General features: G+C 37.0%; 1 protein-coding gene across 5 annotated transcripts in view; it reads left to right on the forward strand.

The window, feature by feature from the left end:
- The window catches only part of Pola1 (DNA polymerase alpha 1, catalytic subunit), a 306054-nt gene that overhangs the window by 232604 nt on the left and 60286 nt on the right, over nucleotides 1–13164 (forward strand). For all 5 annotated transcript variants that reach the window (XR_015000445.2, XM_048449783.3, XM_048449784.3 and 2 more), the window contains one exon: nucleotides 275–368. Coding sequence is in view for 4 of the 5 variants with exons in the window: in XM_048449783.3 (XP_048305740.1) it covers nucleotides 275–368 (94 nt within the window). In the remaining variant the exon portion in view is untranslated. The remainder of the gene's footprint in view (nucleotides 1–274; nucleotides 369–13164) is intronic.

Raw genomic sequence — 13164 nt, forward strand, 5'->3', positions numbered from 1 at the left:
ATTTGACAAAATCAGTTTTTTGACAGCAGGGGTAATCAGTCTGCAGCTTCGCAAGTAGTAATCTGTGATCAAAGTGACAGAATTTATTTTGAATTGTGAAAGATATGTGTGTTATATGAGGGGGACAAACCATTAGTATGATCCTCTCCTTATTCACCCCCTTTCTTTACAAAATGTTGTTTGATATGAAAGTTGAAATTAGAGAATACACTCTGCTGAGCATGATCTCCGTTCCCCCCATAGTAGTATTCATTTATTTTCTGTTATATTGCAGTATTCTGACAAGTCCCTGTACACCCAGCTGTGCTTTTACCGGTACATTTTTGATGTGGAATGTGCACTGGAGAAACTTACTGAACATGAGAAAGGTACGTTAAAATACTGTAATTACCTTTGAGTTTAAAGTGTAAATTTGCATCATAAAAGCCAGACCTACTGTGTCAGGCTGTTCACACAGCATCACATTGCTGTCTCAGAAGCAGGCTGTAGGGGCCTATGTGAACACAGGGATCCCCTGCATGAGGGGCGGTGGCATAGGAATCCCCAGCTTTGGCCCACACAGCCTGTCTCACATTGTTCTCTATTAAAGCAAGCTTTTGGGGGAGGAACGGTACAAAAAGGACTCTTTAAATGCTATATTTTGAAAATGCTATTTTCTATAGAGTTTAGTAATTGTAATAAAGTAAGCATAGGCAACGTGATCATTGGGCCCACAAAAACTAGATATTATCACAAAAAAAAATAGACCTGGAGTGTGTCTCCGCTGTTCACTAAAAGCCTAGGTTCATTTTGAAAGAGAGGAGTGGGGTGGAGTTCTTTTATTGACTCCATCCTAAGAGAATGTATAGGTGCCTCAACCCATATGCTCAGATGCTGCCTGGAGCCCTCTGCACCCGGCATTTCCTTATACAAGACTTGCAGGCACTGTGGGACTTAATGGGTCTGGGAAAAGCTTTGTTACATAACTTAAAGTATTTGAAAATGTCATGACAAGTGCATGGTTTTTTCTCCTACCTGAAAATCACATTGACAACTTTTCTATTACCTGTAAAAAATAAAAAAGGCAAATTTACACATTTTTCTTATTAGTTACCTACAGAGTGTTGATGTTGTTTGTCAGCGAATATCAATTCAGGGCTTTGTTGGTTGGTATTAGGGCTGGAGGCAACCTCAACAGCACATAAAAACCTATAAATATTACTGGATTTTTTCACATAAGAATTCTCATGCTGCCTTTGATTTGGTCTCCATGATTTTAATTCTAATCATAAGTGAGTTCACTTTTTCTATCTATAAGATACTCTAGAAATTATTTTTATTTCCACAACTTCCCTAGTTTATCTGTCCTTGAAAATAAAACATTTTTACAACTAAATGAAGATCTTGAATGAAATACTGTTACTTGTCTTCGAATGTTCAACAACCACTTTGGCTTTCTCCACAGCATGTCTTCTGTGAGTTAGTTGATCTTATGTAGACAAAAAATTCCTTCTGCTCCCTAATAAATAGGCTTGATAACAGTCATTAATGGCTAGTACCTACTACATTTACTTGTGTTATCATTAATGTATGTTTTCCTTTTGCCCCCAAAGAGTTTCCCTTTAGGGTGCTTAAGAATTGGGAAAATTGAACTCTGATTCTCTGAACGCATCTGTTTTTTTGGGGTTTGTTATCTCTTTCTGGGTACGTCAGCATATGGGCACCCACTTCTTCATAATCTCTTTGTTCATCTACCCACCTTAAGTTTTTTATTTGATGCTTTTGTACTCAAAGTATATAAAATTCTATTGAAGACAGTTTTTAGATTTTTCAATATTTATTTATTTATTATGTATACAATATTCTGTCTGTGTGTGCAGGGCAGAAGAGGGCATCAGATCACATTTCAGATGGTTGTGAGCCACCATGTGGTTGCTGGGAATTGAACTCAGGACCTTTGGAAGAGCAGGCAATGCTCTTAACCGCTGAGCCATCTCTCCAGCCCAAGTTTTTAAATTCTTTTATGAGAACCTGGATTGATCATTCATGATTATCAGTTTCAGAAAGCCCAATCTTTATTGGAGATATGAAGAAAAATAATATAGAAAGTCAAGAGTATACATGGCTTGTGCCAGAAACAGGAGGGAATACAATAGCCACTTGGAAGCTCCTTGCTCAGCAGTAAAGGAAAAGTACACTTATAGGCAGTATGTAAGTGTAAGTGTAAATGTTTCTTAAGAGAGGGTCTCACTCTGTAGCTCATACTGGCATACTGGCCTAGAAATTTGTACCCCAGACTGCCCTGGAATTTAAAGCAATCCTCCTCCTGCCTTACCTTCCTGAGTGCTGGGATTATAGACTTGAATAACCATGTCCAGCTTTATCTTTTAGAAAGTTACCTAACAGCATCCACCTCACAGCCATCTGTAACTGTAACTGTAGTTTTAGGGTACCTAAGTCCTCTTCCGGTATCAGTATACACTGCACACATATACAGTGCATGTGTGTGTGTGTGTGTGTGTGTGTGTGTGTGTGTGTGTGTGTGTGTGTATGTAGTCAAAATACGCATACAGAGAAAAAAATTTTACCTTGACGCAGACCTTTAATCCTGGAAGCAGAGGCAGGTCTCTATGTGTTCAAATTCAGCCCTATCTCCTTAGCAAATTCCAGGACAGCCAGGGTTATATAATAAACCCTGTCTCAGAAGAAATGAAAACCCCTGTCCAAAGCACCCTGAATAGGCAGGTGAATTGTTTGGTTTCATATGAAATAGAATTGAATACAAGCTGTAATCCATATGAAGAAATGTGAAATAGGAATTTTTTATGCCAAGAAGAGCAATAAGGAATTTAAAATAATATAACATATATTTATTCTTCTCATTTTGAGTTGAAATTAAATTCTCTTTTAGTTTTCTGTTCAAGGGATTCCTTGTATAAAAATGAATTTTAAACTTGTAGAAACCAGAGGGCAAATATGTAATTTGGACTAAGACCAGAACACCAGAAAATGTTACCATCAGAAATCCTGTGAAAAATGACAGTTGTGACATACAGTTACATCACTGAAAATGCAACCTAAGCATTGTCTGTCAACAGGTGCCTGGTGACTGGTGTGTGAAGTATTTGATATAGACCCTGTTTTACTTGCAGTTCCTAGCAATATTTCCTTCACTAAGATTGTTTTACCATTTCCACTATAAAGGCTATAATTTTAAGGTTATAACTGGATGGTGGTTTTAATTTTTGTTTGAAACCCAGCAGTTTGACTTGGAAGAAACATGTACAAATTATTTGAAAGAGGTTTATTTTTGCAATGAAAAGTAACTCTGTCAAAGCTTTTTCTTTTTTTTCCTTAAACTTCACTTTCAAACGAAAGTTTACAGACCATTAGTCCATAATGTGAATTAACCCCATTTGGTATTTTCCCTTTTCCTTTAAAATGTTAAAGGATTCTTACTCACTTTAGTGAAGTGTTTACTGCATGCTCACTGTAACTGCATAACATTTTTAAAAGTCTTATTTCTGTGGAACATTGGCATTATTGTAGTAACTGCTCCAGAATGTACACAGATGGCATAATGGATCCAAAGGATATTTTAGGAGACCATTGTGGCAATACATGAAGTAAAAATCCGCTTCCAGGATGGCAGTATAAAATGGTCATGTTTGACTGCCTCATCCCATGGTGCCTTGCCTGAGTAGGGATAAGTGAACAGTTTGGAGAAACCTGAATCAATTCACATTTTTGCCTAGGTGCCTGAATTGTCTGCTTTTAAGTGCAGTATGGAAAAAAAAGTATTTTCTCTGCAAAACCTTTTGTTTATGCAGGAACAGTAAATATAACATTATGTATAGATTCTATTTATGTGTTGAATGTGAACTCTTATGTCAATGAAAGCAAGATGAGTGACTGGTACTCTTTGCCCTGGATGACCTTAGAGTCTGTTGAGGAAAGACAGATTCATCAGATACTAAGTGGGATATTATCACCACTAATCTGATTAGCTTGCCTTAAGCAAAGAGGGAACACTAACTGTTCTTTCAGTTCAGGGTTTAGTCTATTTCTAGAAAGAAGTTTATTATCAGGTACCATTTATCTTACTGGATACTTAGCTATTCTTATTTTATGTCAGTATTTTTCATAGGCTGGAATTTTAATTTGCTGGGAGTACAACAGCAAAACAACAGAGACTACATGGCTTAAGCAACAGAAAAATACTCCCTCACAGTTCTGGATGCTGAAAATCTGAGTCCAAGCATTAGTGGCTCCTAAGACCTCTTTTTATCTTGCAAGTGGTAGTATGTCTTTGTATGTACTCTGTGCCAATTATCACTCACACACATACATGCGCGCGCGTGCGCGCGCACACACACACACACACACACACACACACACACACATGATAGGTGTAGCTCTTGGTGTCCTAGAATGTGCTCTGTACACCAACCAGGCTGGTCTTGAACTCAGAGATCTTGCCTCTGCCTCCTAGTACTGGGATTAAAGACACATGCCACCATTGGAGCAAACTAGATTAAGGCCCACTATGAATCCCTAATCTTAATTAAATCATATTAAAGACCTTAGCTCCAAATACAGTCATCACACTTAAATATCAATTTAGGGAGACAACATCTCCTGAAGTGCACTTGATAAGTTTGCTCTTGTTTGTCAGAATTGCAACACTAAGATTTTGCATCCTGGGAGCTGGAGGGATGGCTCAATTGACTGCTCTTGCACTTGACTGCTCTTCCAGAGTTCAATTCCCAGCAACCACATGGTGACTCACAACCACCTGTAATGAGATCTGGTGCCCTCTTCTGCTGTATACATGAATAGATAAGTCTTTTAAAAAATATTTTGGATCCTGTTTGAAGAAAGGAATTGGAGTTACAGCATAGATGTTTAATTGATGGTGATTTAATGTCATGTGTAGCACCTGTAGGAAGTCTGATTTCTCAGTGGGAGTCCTTTTAGGCTGGTTAGATTATCCTCATATCATATATTCTTCCCCACCCCCACCCCCACCCCTTTTCATTTTTTCTCAAAGACATATGGGCAGCTTCCTATTCCACAGCCTTCTAAGTTGCACCTGTTAAGATAGCTGGGTTCTTGAGCCCTCAACCAGATGACACCCTGCATTCACTTCTTTGAATTTTAGTCTTACTGCTTTTCTGTTTTCTTTCTCAGGCCCCTAGTTCACCTGCTTTCTTGGTTTTGGTTTGATTTTTCCTTAAATTTCTCAGGTTGTTTTGTTATTGCTTCTTTTCTTCAGTCTTTCCTTTATGTTTGCTGATATTTCTTATGGGCTTTCTTATTTCTTTACCTTTTTTTTTTAGACAAGGTTTCACAGTGTAGCTCACGCTGGCCCCAAAGTCAGTGAGTGTAATCCTTCTGCCTGTTCCTCCTGTATGCTGTTATAGGCCATATCAACAGTATTTGTTTTTGTTAGTGCTACACAAAACTAGACTGGCTTTTTGTAAGGTACTTTTATATTTCTCACTATCCTTTCACAGGTGTAACATGGGACCTCAAAACAGCCCTGTGAGGAAGCAGCAGGCTAGACTCATTGTACTGTAGAACAAATTAAATTAAAGAAGTGTTTCCATCCTTTGCATTCCCCTGTGACCTTTTTGAGGAGTCTCGAGTGTTTTATTTTGCTTTCTCTTTCACTTAAGTTCATCGAGACAGAGGACTGCGTCTTGTAGCCTAATCACTAAATATTTGATTAAAGAATTCCTGAAGGAAAACAAGGTCACACAAGCAATTTCAAGGATTTTGGTGGAATTATTCCTAGAAAATACTTCTATTCCTGGGGAGTGCTTTATAACAGAAATAGTAGAACTTGCTGTGTTGTTTGCCTTGACTCAGTTGTCCATAAATTAAAGTTGTAAAACTTTCTTGGTATTTGCACGTTACTTAAATCGATTCCACTAGTTTCAAGTGATACTGAAGGCAATGACGTGTCTGTTATTTGGCTGATAACAAACTTGATCAAACTTGATCTCAAAAACTATCAGGTCTCTTAACTGGTGAGTGAGCCAAGCTGACTGCTTCTCACACTTCAGGGTCCTGTTCTCTGCTTGCTATCTACTGAGAAGTTTGCTCATAAAGCAGGCATAGTTGTCTTATCCTTGGAAAATGGTCTCCTAAAAAAGACAGTAGTTAGTTCTAAAACATGAAGGGTATCGTAAAGGTACTGCTTTTGTTTTGTTTTGGTTTTTCATTTTTTTTCAAGACAGGGTTTCTCTGCCTAACTTTAGAGCCTGCCCTGGAAGTAGCTCTTGTAGACCAGTCTGGCCTCGAACTCAAGAGCTTTACCTGCCTCTGCCTCCCAAGTGCTGGGATTAAAGGCGTGTGCCACCACCACCTGGTAGACAGATAAGAGTTTTACGGAAATTATTTTCAATTTGGAGATTTCTGTGCATCTCAAGGCATTCAATGTTAAGAATTTTATTTCTTTAACTGCTAAAGTCAAAATGCAACAGATGTTTGTTATTGCTAGAAGTCCTGAAATAAAAGTAGCAAACAACCCCTTGACTCAGTCAGTTGACATTCTTAGAATTTACTTTGTTCAATCATTCAGTGCATTAGAAACAACGCTGTGGGGCTGGAGAGATAGCTCAGAGGTTAAGAGCATTGCCTGCTCTTCCAAAGGTCCTGAGTTCAATTCCCAGCAACCACATGGTGGCTCACAACCATCTGTAATGGGGTCTGGTGCCCTCTTCTGGCCTGCAGGCATACACACAGGCAGAATATTGTATACATAATAAATAAATAAATTAAAAAAAAAAGAAAAGAAACAAAGCTGTGTCACAGAATGTCTGTCTGGTCCATTTATTTTGCTCTTAAAACTCATATATATAAATATATATATTTTGATCCTGTTTGCCTTCCCATTACTTTCTCTTGTTCTCCTCATGCTAAATTCCTTCTTCCCAACCGAGACCCCCCCTTCTCCTTCTTGAGTGTATCACATTCAGTTTAATTAGGTTTGCTTGCATCCGCATGGACAGATAACCAGTGGCCCCACTGCTGAGGAAAATGTCTAGCTACCGTCCTAACCCCACAACCATTAACTGAGCCCTCCTCACCTCCAACAGAAGTTGACAGGGCCAATCGTGTATAGGTAACCACAGCTCTTTGTAGGTGCAAGGGCCGTGACGTGACATGGCCCTTTTTACTTTTATGTAATTTCCAAGTTATAAACAACTTTTAAAATAGGAAAAATTAAAAACACTACTATTTCACAAAGACTTTTACTCAGTTTACAGTGGTTATTCTAGCAATTTACAGTGTAGATTGAAAACAACATATAAATAATTGCAAACCAACTCTTTTTTTCTTTGCATTTTCCCAAGTGTGATCAGTATACTAGCAGCATTGGCATCACCTGTGAGCTTGTAAGAAATTCAAACTATCAGGCCTCTCTAGACTTGCTGCATCAGCATCTGCATTTTAACAAGATCCACAGGTAATTCCTAGACATGCTAAGGTTTGAAAAGCACTTATCTGAGACATTCTCCCATCCTAATAACTGAAGCTTACTCCCATTTTACTCATTCATTGATTAAAACCATCCTTATAGTTAAACTCTAAAATGATAAATATGCCAGTTCCAGGAGCCCTGCTCAAGTTTTAAAGTAGACTTCCTATCACAGCCTGATTTTTTTGAAATATATTCTGTAATTAAACTACAAATGTAGTGGCTTAGGAGAGGGGGATAAAAGAAAGCATGAGCTCTATCCACTTGGTTTCTTCCTAACTAGAAAGAACAAGAGAGAAGTAAATTAGGATTTTCAAAATAGCTTTTAACATCTCAGAATTATAAAAGAGAGAACTGGAATGTAGGTCTACACCCACTTCATACAAGGGCCACTCAGTGTGCTCCCAGATTGAAGTTTCATCATCACTGTTGTGGACCTCGTTGCAACATTGATTTAGCACATTTGTAAAGATTTCAAGTAGATTTTTTTTGATCAAACAAGATTTTTTTAAATTGATTACTAGAAGGTTTTACTTTTCTTGTAACAGTTGATTTTTATGTGCTGTTTTCTGCTCACTACAGCAATGACAAAACATGGATCCCTGTCACACTGCTTTGTTACTCTGGGTACTGCCTGTTTTGTTTTTAACTAACACAGTGTAGCAGAAGAGAAACTACATTTTCCAGGAAATTGTCACTTTAATTGCTTTGCCCTTAACTAGAAGTGTCTTGATTCTGTACATTTTCTGTCATCCTTTTTAGTATAACTAAAGTAGTATGTGAAAGTTGCCATACATTTGGGCAGCAAACTTCGAGATTCTAATTGTGTGTCTTTTCTTTCAACCCATTTCTGTAAATATGCACTCAGCCTTTGCATTTTTATGTACTCAGGCACCCAGAGGCATGCTATGATGACAGACATGTGACTCGTTTTATAAAATTGTTTCCTATTACTGTCTTTTCAATGAGCAGGCTCCTTTCCCTTTTCATAGTGACAGGCATAGCAGCACAAACAAGGGCACCAGTGTTGCAGTGTCTAGGTGATAAAGCAGTGGTTGGTGGCCTTCATTTGCAAAACATATTGTAATGTTTTTGAATGGTAAGAGTGAAAGGGACCTGGCAAGATTTTCCTTCATGTGTTTTTAAGAAATACACTTCTATCACCAATGAGAAAAAAATACTAAACACTTTTCAAGCAGTTAGATCATAATGTAAGCTAATCACTTTATTTTGAAGAAAAGTATTTTTAAACAGTTGAGCTGGTGAATTTACTTCTGAAATGTATTGTGCTTACACAGTAGATGGTTTTATTTCCATGATGTTTTTTACTACATAATTATACATCTTAATTACGTAATTACTATCATAATTATTATGTAATTGCATGTACTTCCACTAATTACAAAATCAGGAAGTGTAATTATCTAGTAAAAACTTTATGAAATTTCATGCACTAAAAATTACTTAAAAGGCTATTCCAATGGTCTAATGGAAAACTTGCCACGCTTGGTCTTACTCATGGCTTTTGGACTTGAACTCATAGCGCAGCACAAGGACAGCCATAGACTATTAAGTATTGCAGTATTGGTCCCTTTGAGTTAACACTGAGATGCTTTTTCATTTCCTTGTGATTTTGGAGTTGTTGTATAAATATCTATGTTTAAGATAGAGTCATAAAAACTCAATATAAAGAGTTATTCGTAGAAAAAATAGCTAGTATAATAACAATCAGAGTATTTAGGTCACAGAACTGTCAGGTCATCTATAATAAAAGTACTTATTTAGCTACCTCTTCCTTTAAAAAAATAATAGTGATAGGCAGTATTCTGCTTCTTTAGTTTAGAGAGAATTTTATCCAGTTTATATTTATATTTTCTGAGATTTAAGGAAACATCAAAAGAGCATATTCTTTTCTACTACCTGATGTCAAGCAGCTTTTGAGACATAAACATAAATGCACAAACATGTAACATCAGACCCTAAATAAAGACAGAAGGTTTAATTCAATAAAGCTATGATGCCTTTACCATTCAAAACGACATACAAATTGCACAGTGAAACAATAGTCATGACAGCAAATTAGATATGACATCTAAATTACACTATAGAGAGAAATCCCTGAACCATTTTGGTCTGTAGGAGTCTTTTTTAGCCCAGGTTTAAAACCCATCCTAGAGACTGCTTTATTGTCTAAATGGGATAGTGTTGTAGAAGAGTAATTGGAGGTTGGTTGAATTAATTGCACATTAATTAGGAGGAAAAGGTTTATAATACTCATGGTAGAGAAGAGAGTAAATCCTTTAAGTATCATGATAGCGTGCACTATAAGTTTCAGGACTGCATATTAATTGCCTCTTGGGTTTTGGGTGAAAATTGGCATAGGAATGAATATTAAGTGATTAATATTTTTGCTACATACATAATGTGTTATCTAAATAAAGTATTTTGGAGTTAGATGTTACATGAAATTTTCTTTCACCAGATTAGTGCTTTTTCACTAAGTGTAATGAACAACTACTGAAAAATCTATCACAGTTAATTCTTTTAGCAGAGCTGCCTAATAGTCAAGGTTCATCTCTGCATTCTTAGAGACAGGTGACATTCCGTTTTTCTCTTAGAACTTTCAAAAGAAGACATTTTTGTTAGTTCTATCAATTATTGACTTTGTGCCTTTTTTGGTTGTTTTTTTTTTTTTTTTTTTTTTTTTTTTTTTGGCGGGGGGACAGGTTCTGACCTAGAACTCACTCTGTAGACCAGACTGGCCTCAAACTGTCTGAGATCTGCTGCTTCTGCCTCCCAATTGCTGAAATTAATGGCATGCACCGCCACGCCCAGCTGACTTTGTGACTTTTCATATCAATTAAAATTTCTAATGGATATGACTTTTTATTTTGTTTCTCAAGACAGGGTTTGGTGTCTCTGTTTAGTCCCGGCTGTCCTGGAACTTGTTCTGCAGACCAGGCTGGCCTCGGACCCATAGAGATCCACCTGTCTCTGTCTCCTGAGTGCTGGCACATGACTTTTTTAAATGAACAATATGCTTTGAGCAAATTAGAGGATTTATAGTCATTCAGAAATGTTTTATGTCCTCAGCAATAATTTCTATTTATATCATTTTAATCTGACTCTCAAATTTGTCTCTGCATTAGCTAAGAATTGTTTTTTATTTTTTCATCCCTTTCTTGATTTCTTTTTAATTTTATTTATTTATTTATTAAAAATTTCCACCTCCTCCCTGCCTCCCTTTTACCTCCCCCTCCAAACCTCCCCCTCCCTCTCTAGTCCTAAGAGCAGTCAGGGTTCCCTGCCCCGTGAGAAGTCCAGGGTCCTCCCCCCTCCATCCAGGTATATAAAGGTGAGCATCTAAACAAACCAGGCTCCCACAAAGTCAGTTCATGCAGTAGAATCAAAACCCAGTGCCATTGTCCTTGGCTTCTCAGTCAGCCCTCATTGACAGCCACATTCAGAGGGTCCAGTTTGATCACATGCTCCATCAGTCCCAGTACAGCTGGCCTTGGTGAGCTCCCATTAGATCAGTCCCACCGTCTCAGTGAATGGACACACCTCTCGTGGTCCTGACTTCCTTGCTCATGTTCTCCCTCCTTCTGCTTTTTTTTATAATAAGAATTATTTTTAAGTGGCATAGTCTTTTCTTCACTTAGCCCAGAATATAATGTCTTACTCATTTCTAATTTTTCTTCACTCTGTCTTGATAGCATTTCTCCTTATTATGTTTTTATAAGTATGTTATGTTCGCTCTGTAAGACAGCATTGCTTCTCACATAGCCTCTAATTTTTTGTTTATTTTAGGGGTTGGTATTTTCTTTTGTTTCCTTTGTTTAAACCAAGTGTTTATGTAGTCCAGAACAGCCTTTAGTAATTTAAAGGTTAAGTATTTTCTTAGTTTCCATTGTAACACATATTTCAAAACTGACATAATATTTATATATTTTTCATTATTTTACACAATTCCTTAAATTATTCATAATTATAAAATGGAATCAGGCAAAACTTTTGAAGACTAATCATGAATAGCCTTGTTATCTCTAGTTTCCCTGTTACCACAAGCCCAGATCTAATGTAAACTTTAGCATTAGTTGGACATCATTTAATATTTCTATATGTACTACTATGCCTTCATATACAGAGAAAAGTCATCGTTAGTTTGACTCATCTTAAAATACTTCTTTCTGTGATTGTTGTGAATTTATTCTGATTCATCTACATTGCCTTACACCCAACCATAATGGTAACTAGAAAGGATTGATTGAGTTACTGTTAATTGTGTTCTCCCAGGTCTAGACCGTGGGAGCCTTGGTGCCTTCCTTTGAAGCTTAAGGCTAAACCAACTCTGTTCCAAAAAATGATGGGGTTGCTGGCTAATTTGAGACATTGACAATATACTTTTGTTTTAAAAAATGGTACTAAAACCAAACTCATAACTAAGATCACAAAGCCAGGTCTTCATACAAGTCTGTTTTTCTGTTCTGTGTGCCCTGAACTTTGACCTAATTCACTCAGTGAAAATGTTTATTCTCTCTCTGCCCTATGTGGTATATAAAGTACATAGGTATAAACAAGGCCTGGTTCCTGCTTCTAGAGGTAAATCTATTTGTGGTCACTTGCTTATTCATGCATTTACTCTCTACATGCTGGGTTTTTTTTTTTTTAATGGGAATTGGTGGTGGTATTTGCTTTACTTGATGCAAGGGGTGGAATCCAGGGCCTTGGTATAGGTTTTCTACCATTGAGCTACCTCTCCAGACCTTTATTTAGACTTTATTGTTTATGGAGAACATTTACATATGTTGACATGTGGATAATTGGCATATTTCAGCTAAGAAAACCACCTCCAGGAAACGAGATGACCCCCCCTCGAGTTAACAAAGCTTGAGAGTCTAAAAGTTTCATATTCTTCATGCTTTGCCATAGCTTCATTGCTGTGAATCTAGAAGGGAAACTTCAACCTGACGGCCCAATGTTTCTGATAGGAGACAGTAATCCTAAAGTGCTTCAGTATCTAAACATTTGCCTTGGGAGAGGTTTCCAAATAGAGATGGAATCTGAGTTGGGTCTCTCAAAATAGGTGAAGTTTTAATAAGCAAAGATGTAGTCATTTACTTTGAGACTAAGTTTTATGTTTTTCATTATTTATCAAGCTCTTACAAATCAAAGAACCACGTGTGACGAATGTTTAATGATTTTAATGTATCTCTCAATTGGAGTTTAGCCTAAAAGTCCTTATTAAAGGAGTAGATCTATATGCAGCTTTAAACCCAGGATTGTACACTGGAAGGGCAATCTCTCTTTACTCCCCACTGTAACCATTGGTGATACTTTGAAAGAAATTGATCAATCCTTCAGGATATATCTGTCAGAAGTATATCAAAATGTTTTCGTATCTTAAATAATTTAACTCAGAATATAATAATGTAAGTATTTTGACATGAAAATGTTATATAATGTGATATATCCACTTATCTTAAAACAGATGTCTTTAAAAGAAAGAAGTATGGTAAGACAGAACATCAAATAGTAATTCAGAGGGATATATGGCCACTTGTGATAAATGCCTGTAACATGCACACTATGCAAAGATGGCCAGTTCCAGGCCTGCCTGGACTTCATAGGGAGATGCTGTATCTTTTCTAATAAAAAAAAAAAGCAGTGAATGACAGAGTCTTCTAGTTTGATTTAAA

Source organism: Myodes glareolus, chromosome X (genome assembly GCF_982192425.1).
Source record: "Myodes glareolus chromosome X, mMyoGla1.1, whole genome shotgun sequence".
Taxonomy (NCBI): Eukaryota; Metazoa; Chordata; class Mammalia; order Rodentia; family Cricetidae; genus Myodes; species Myodes glareolus.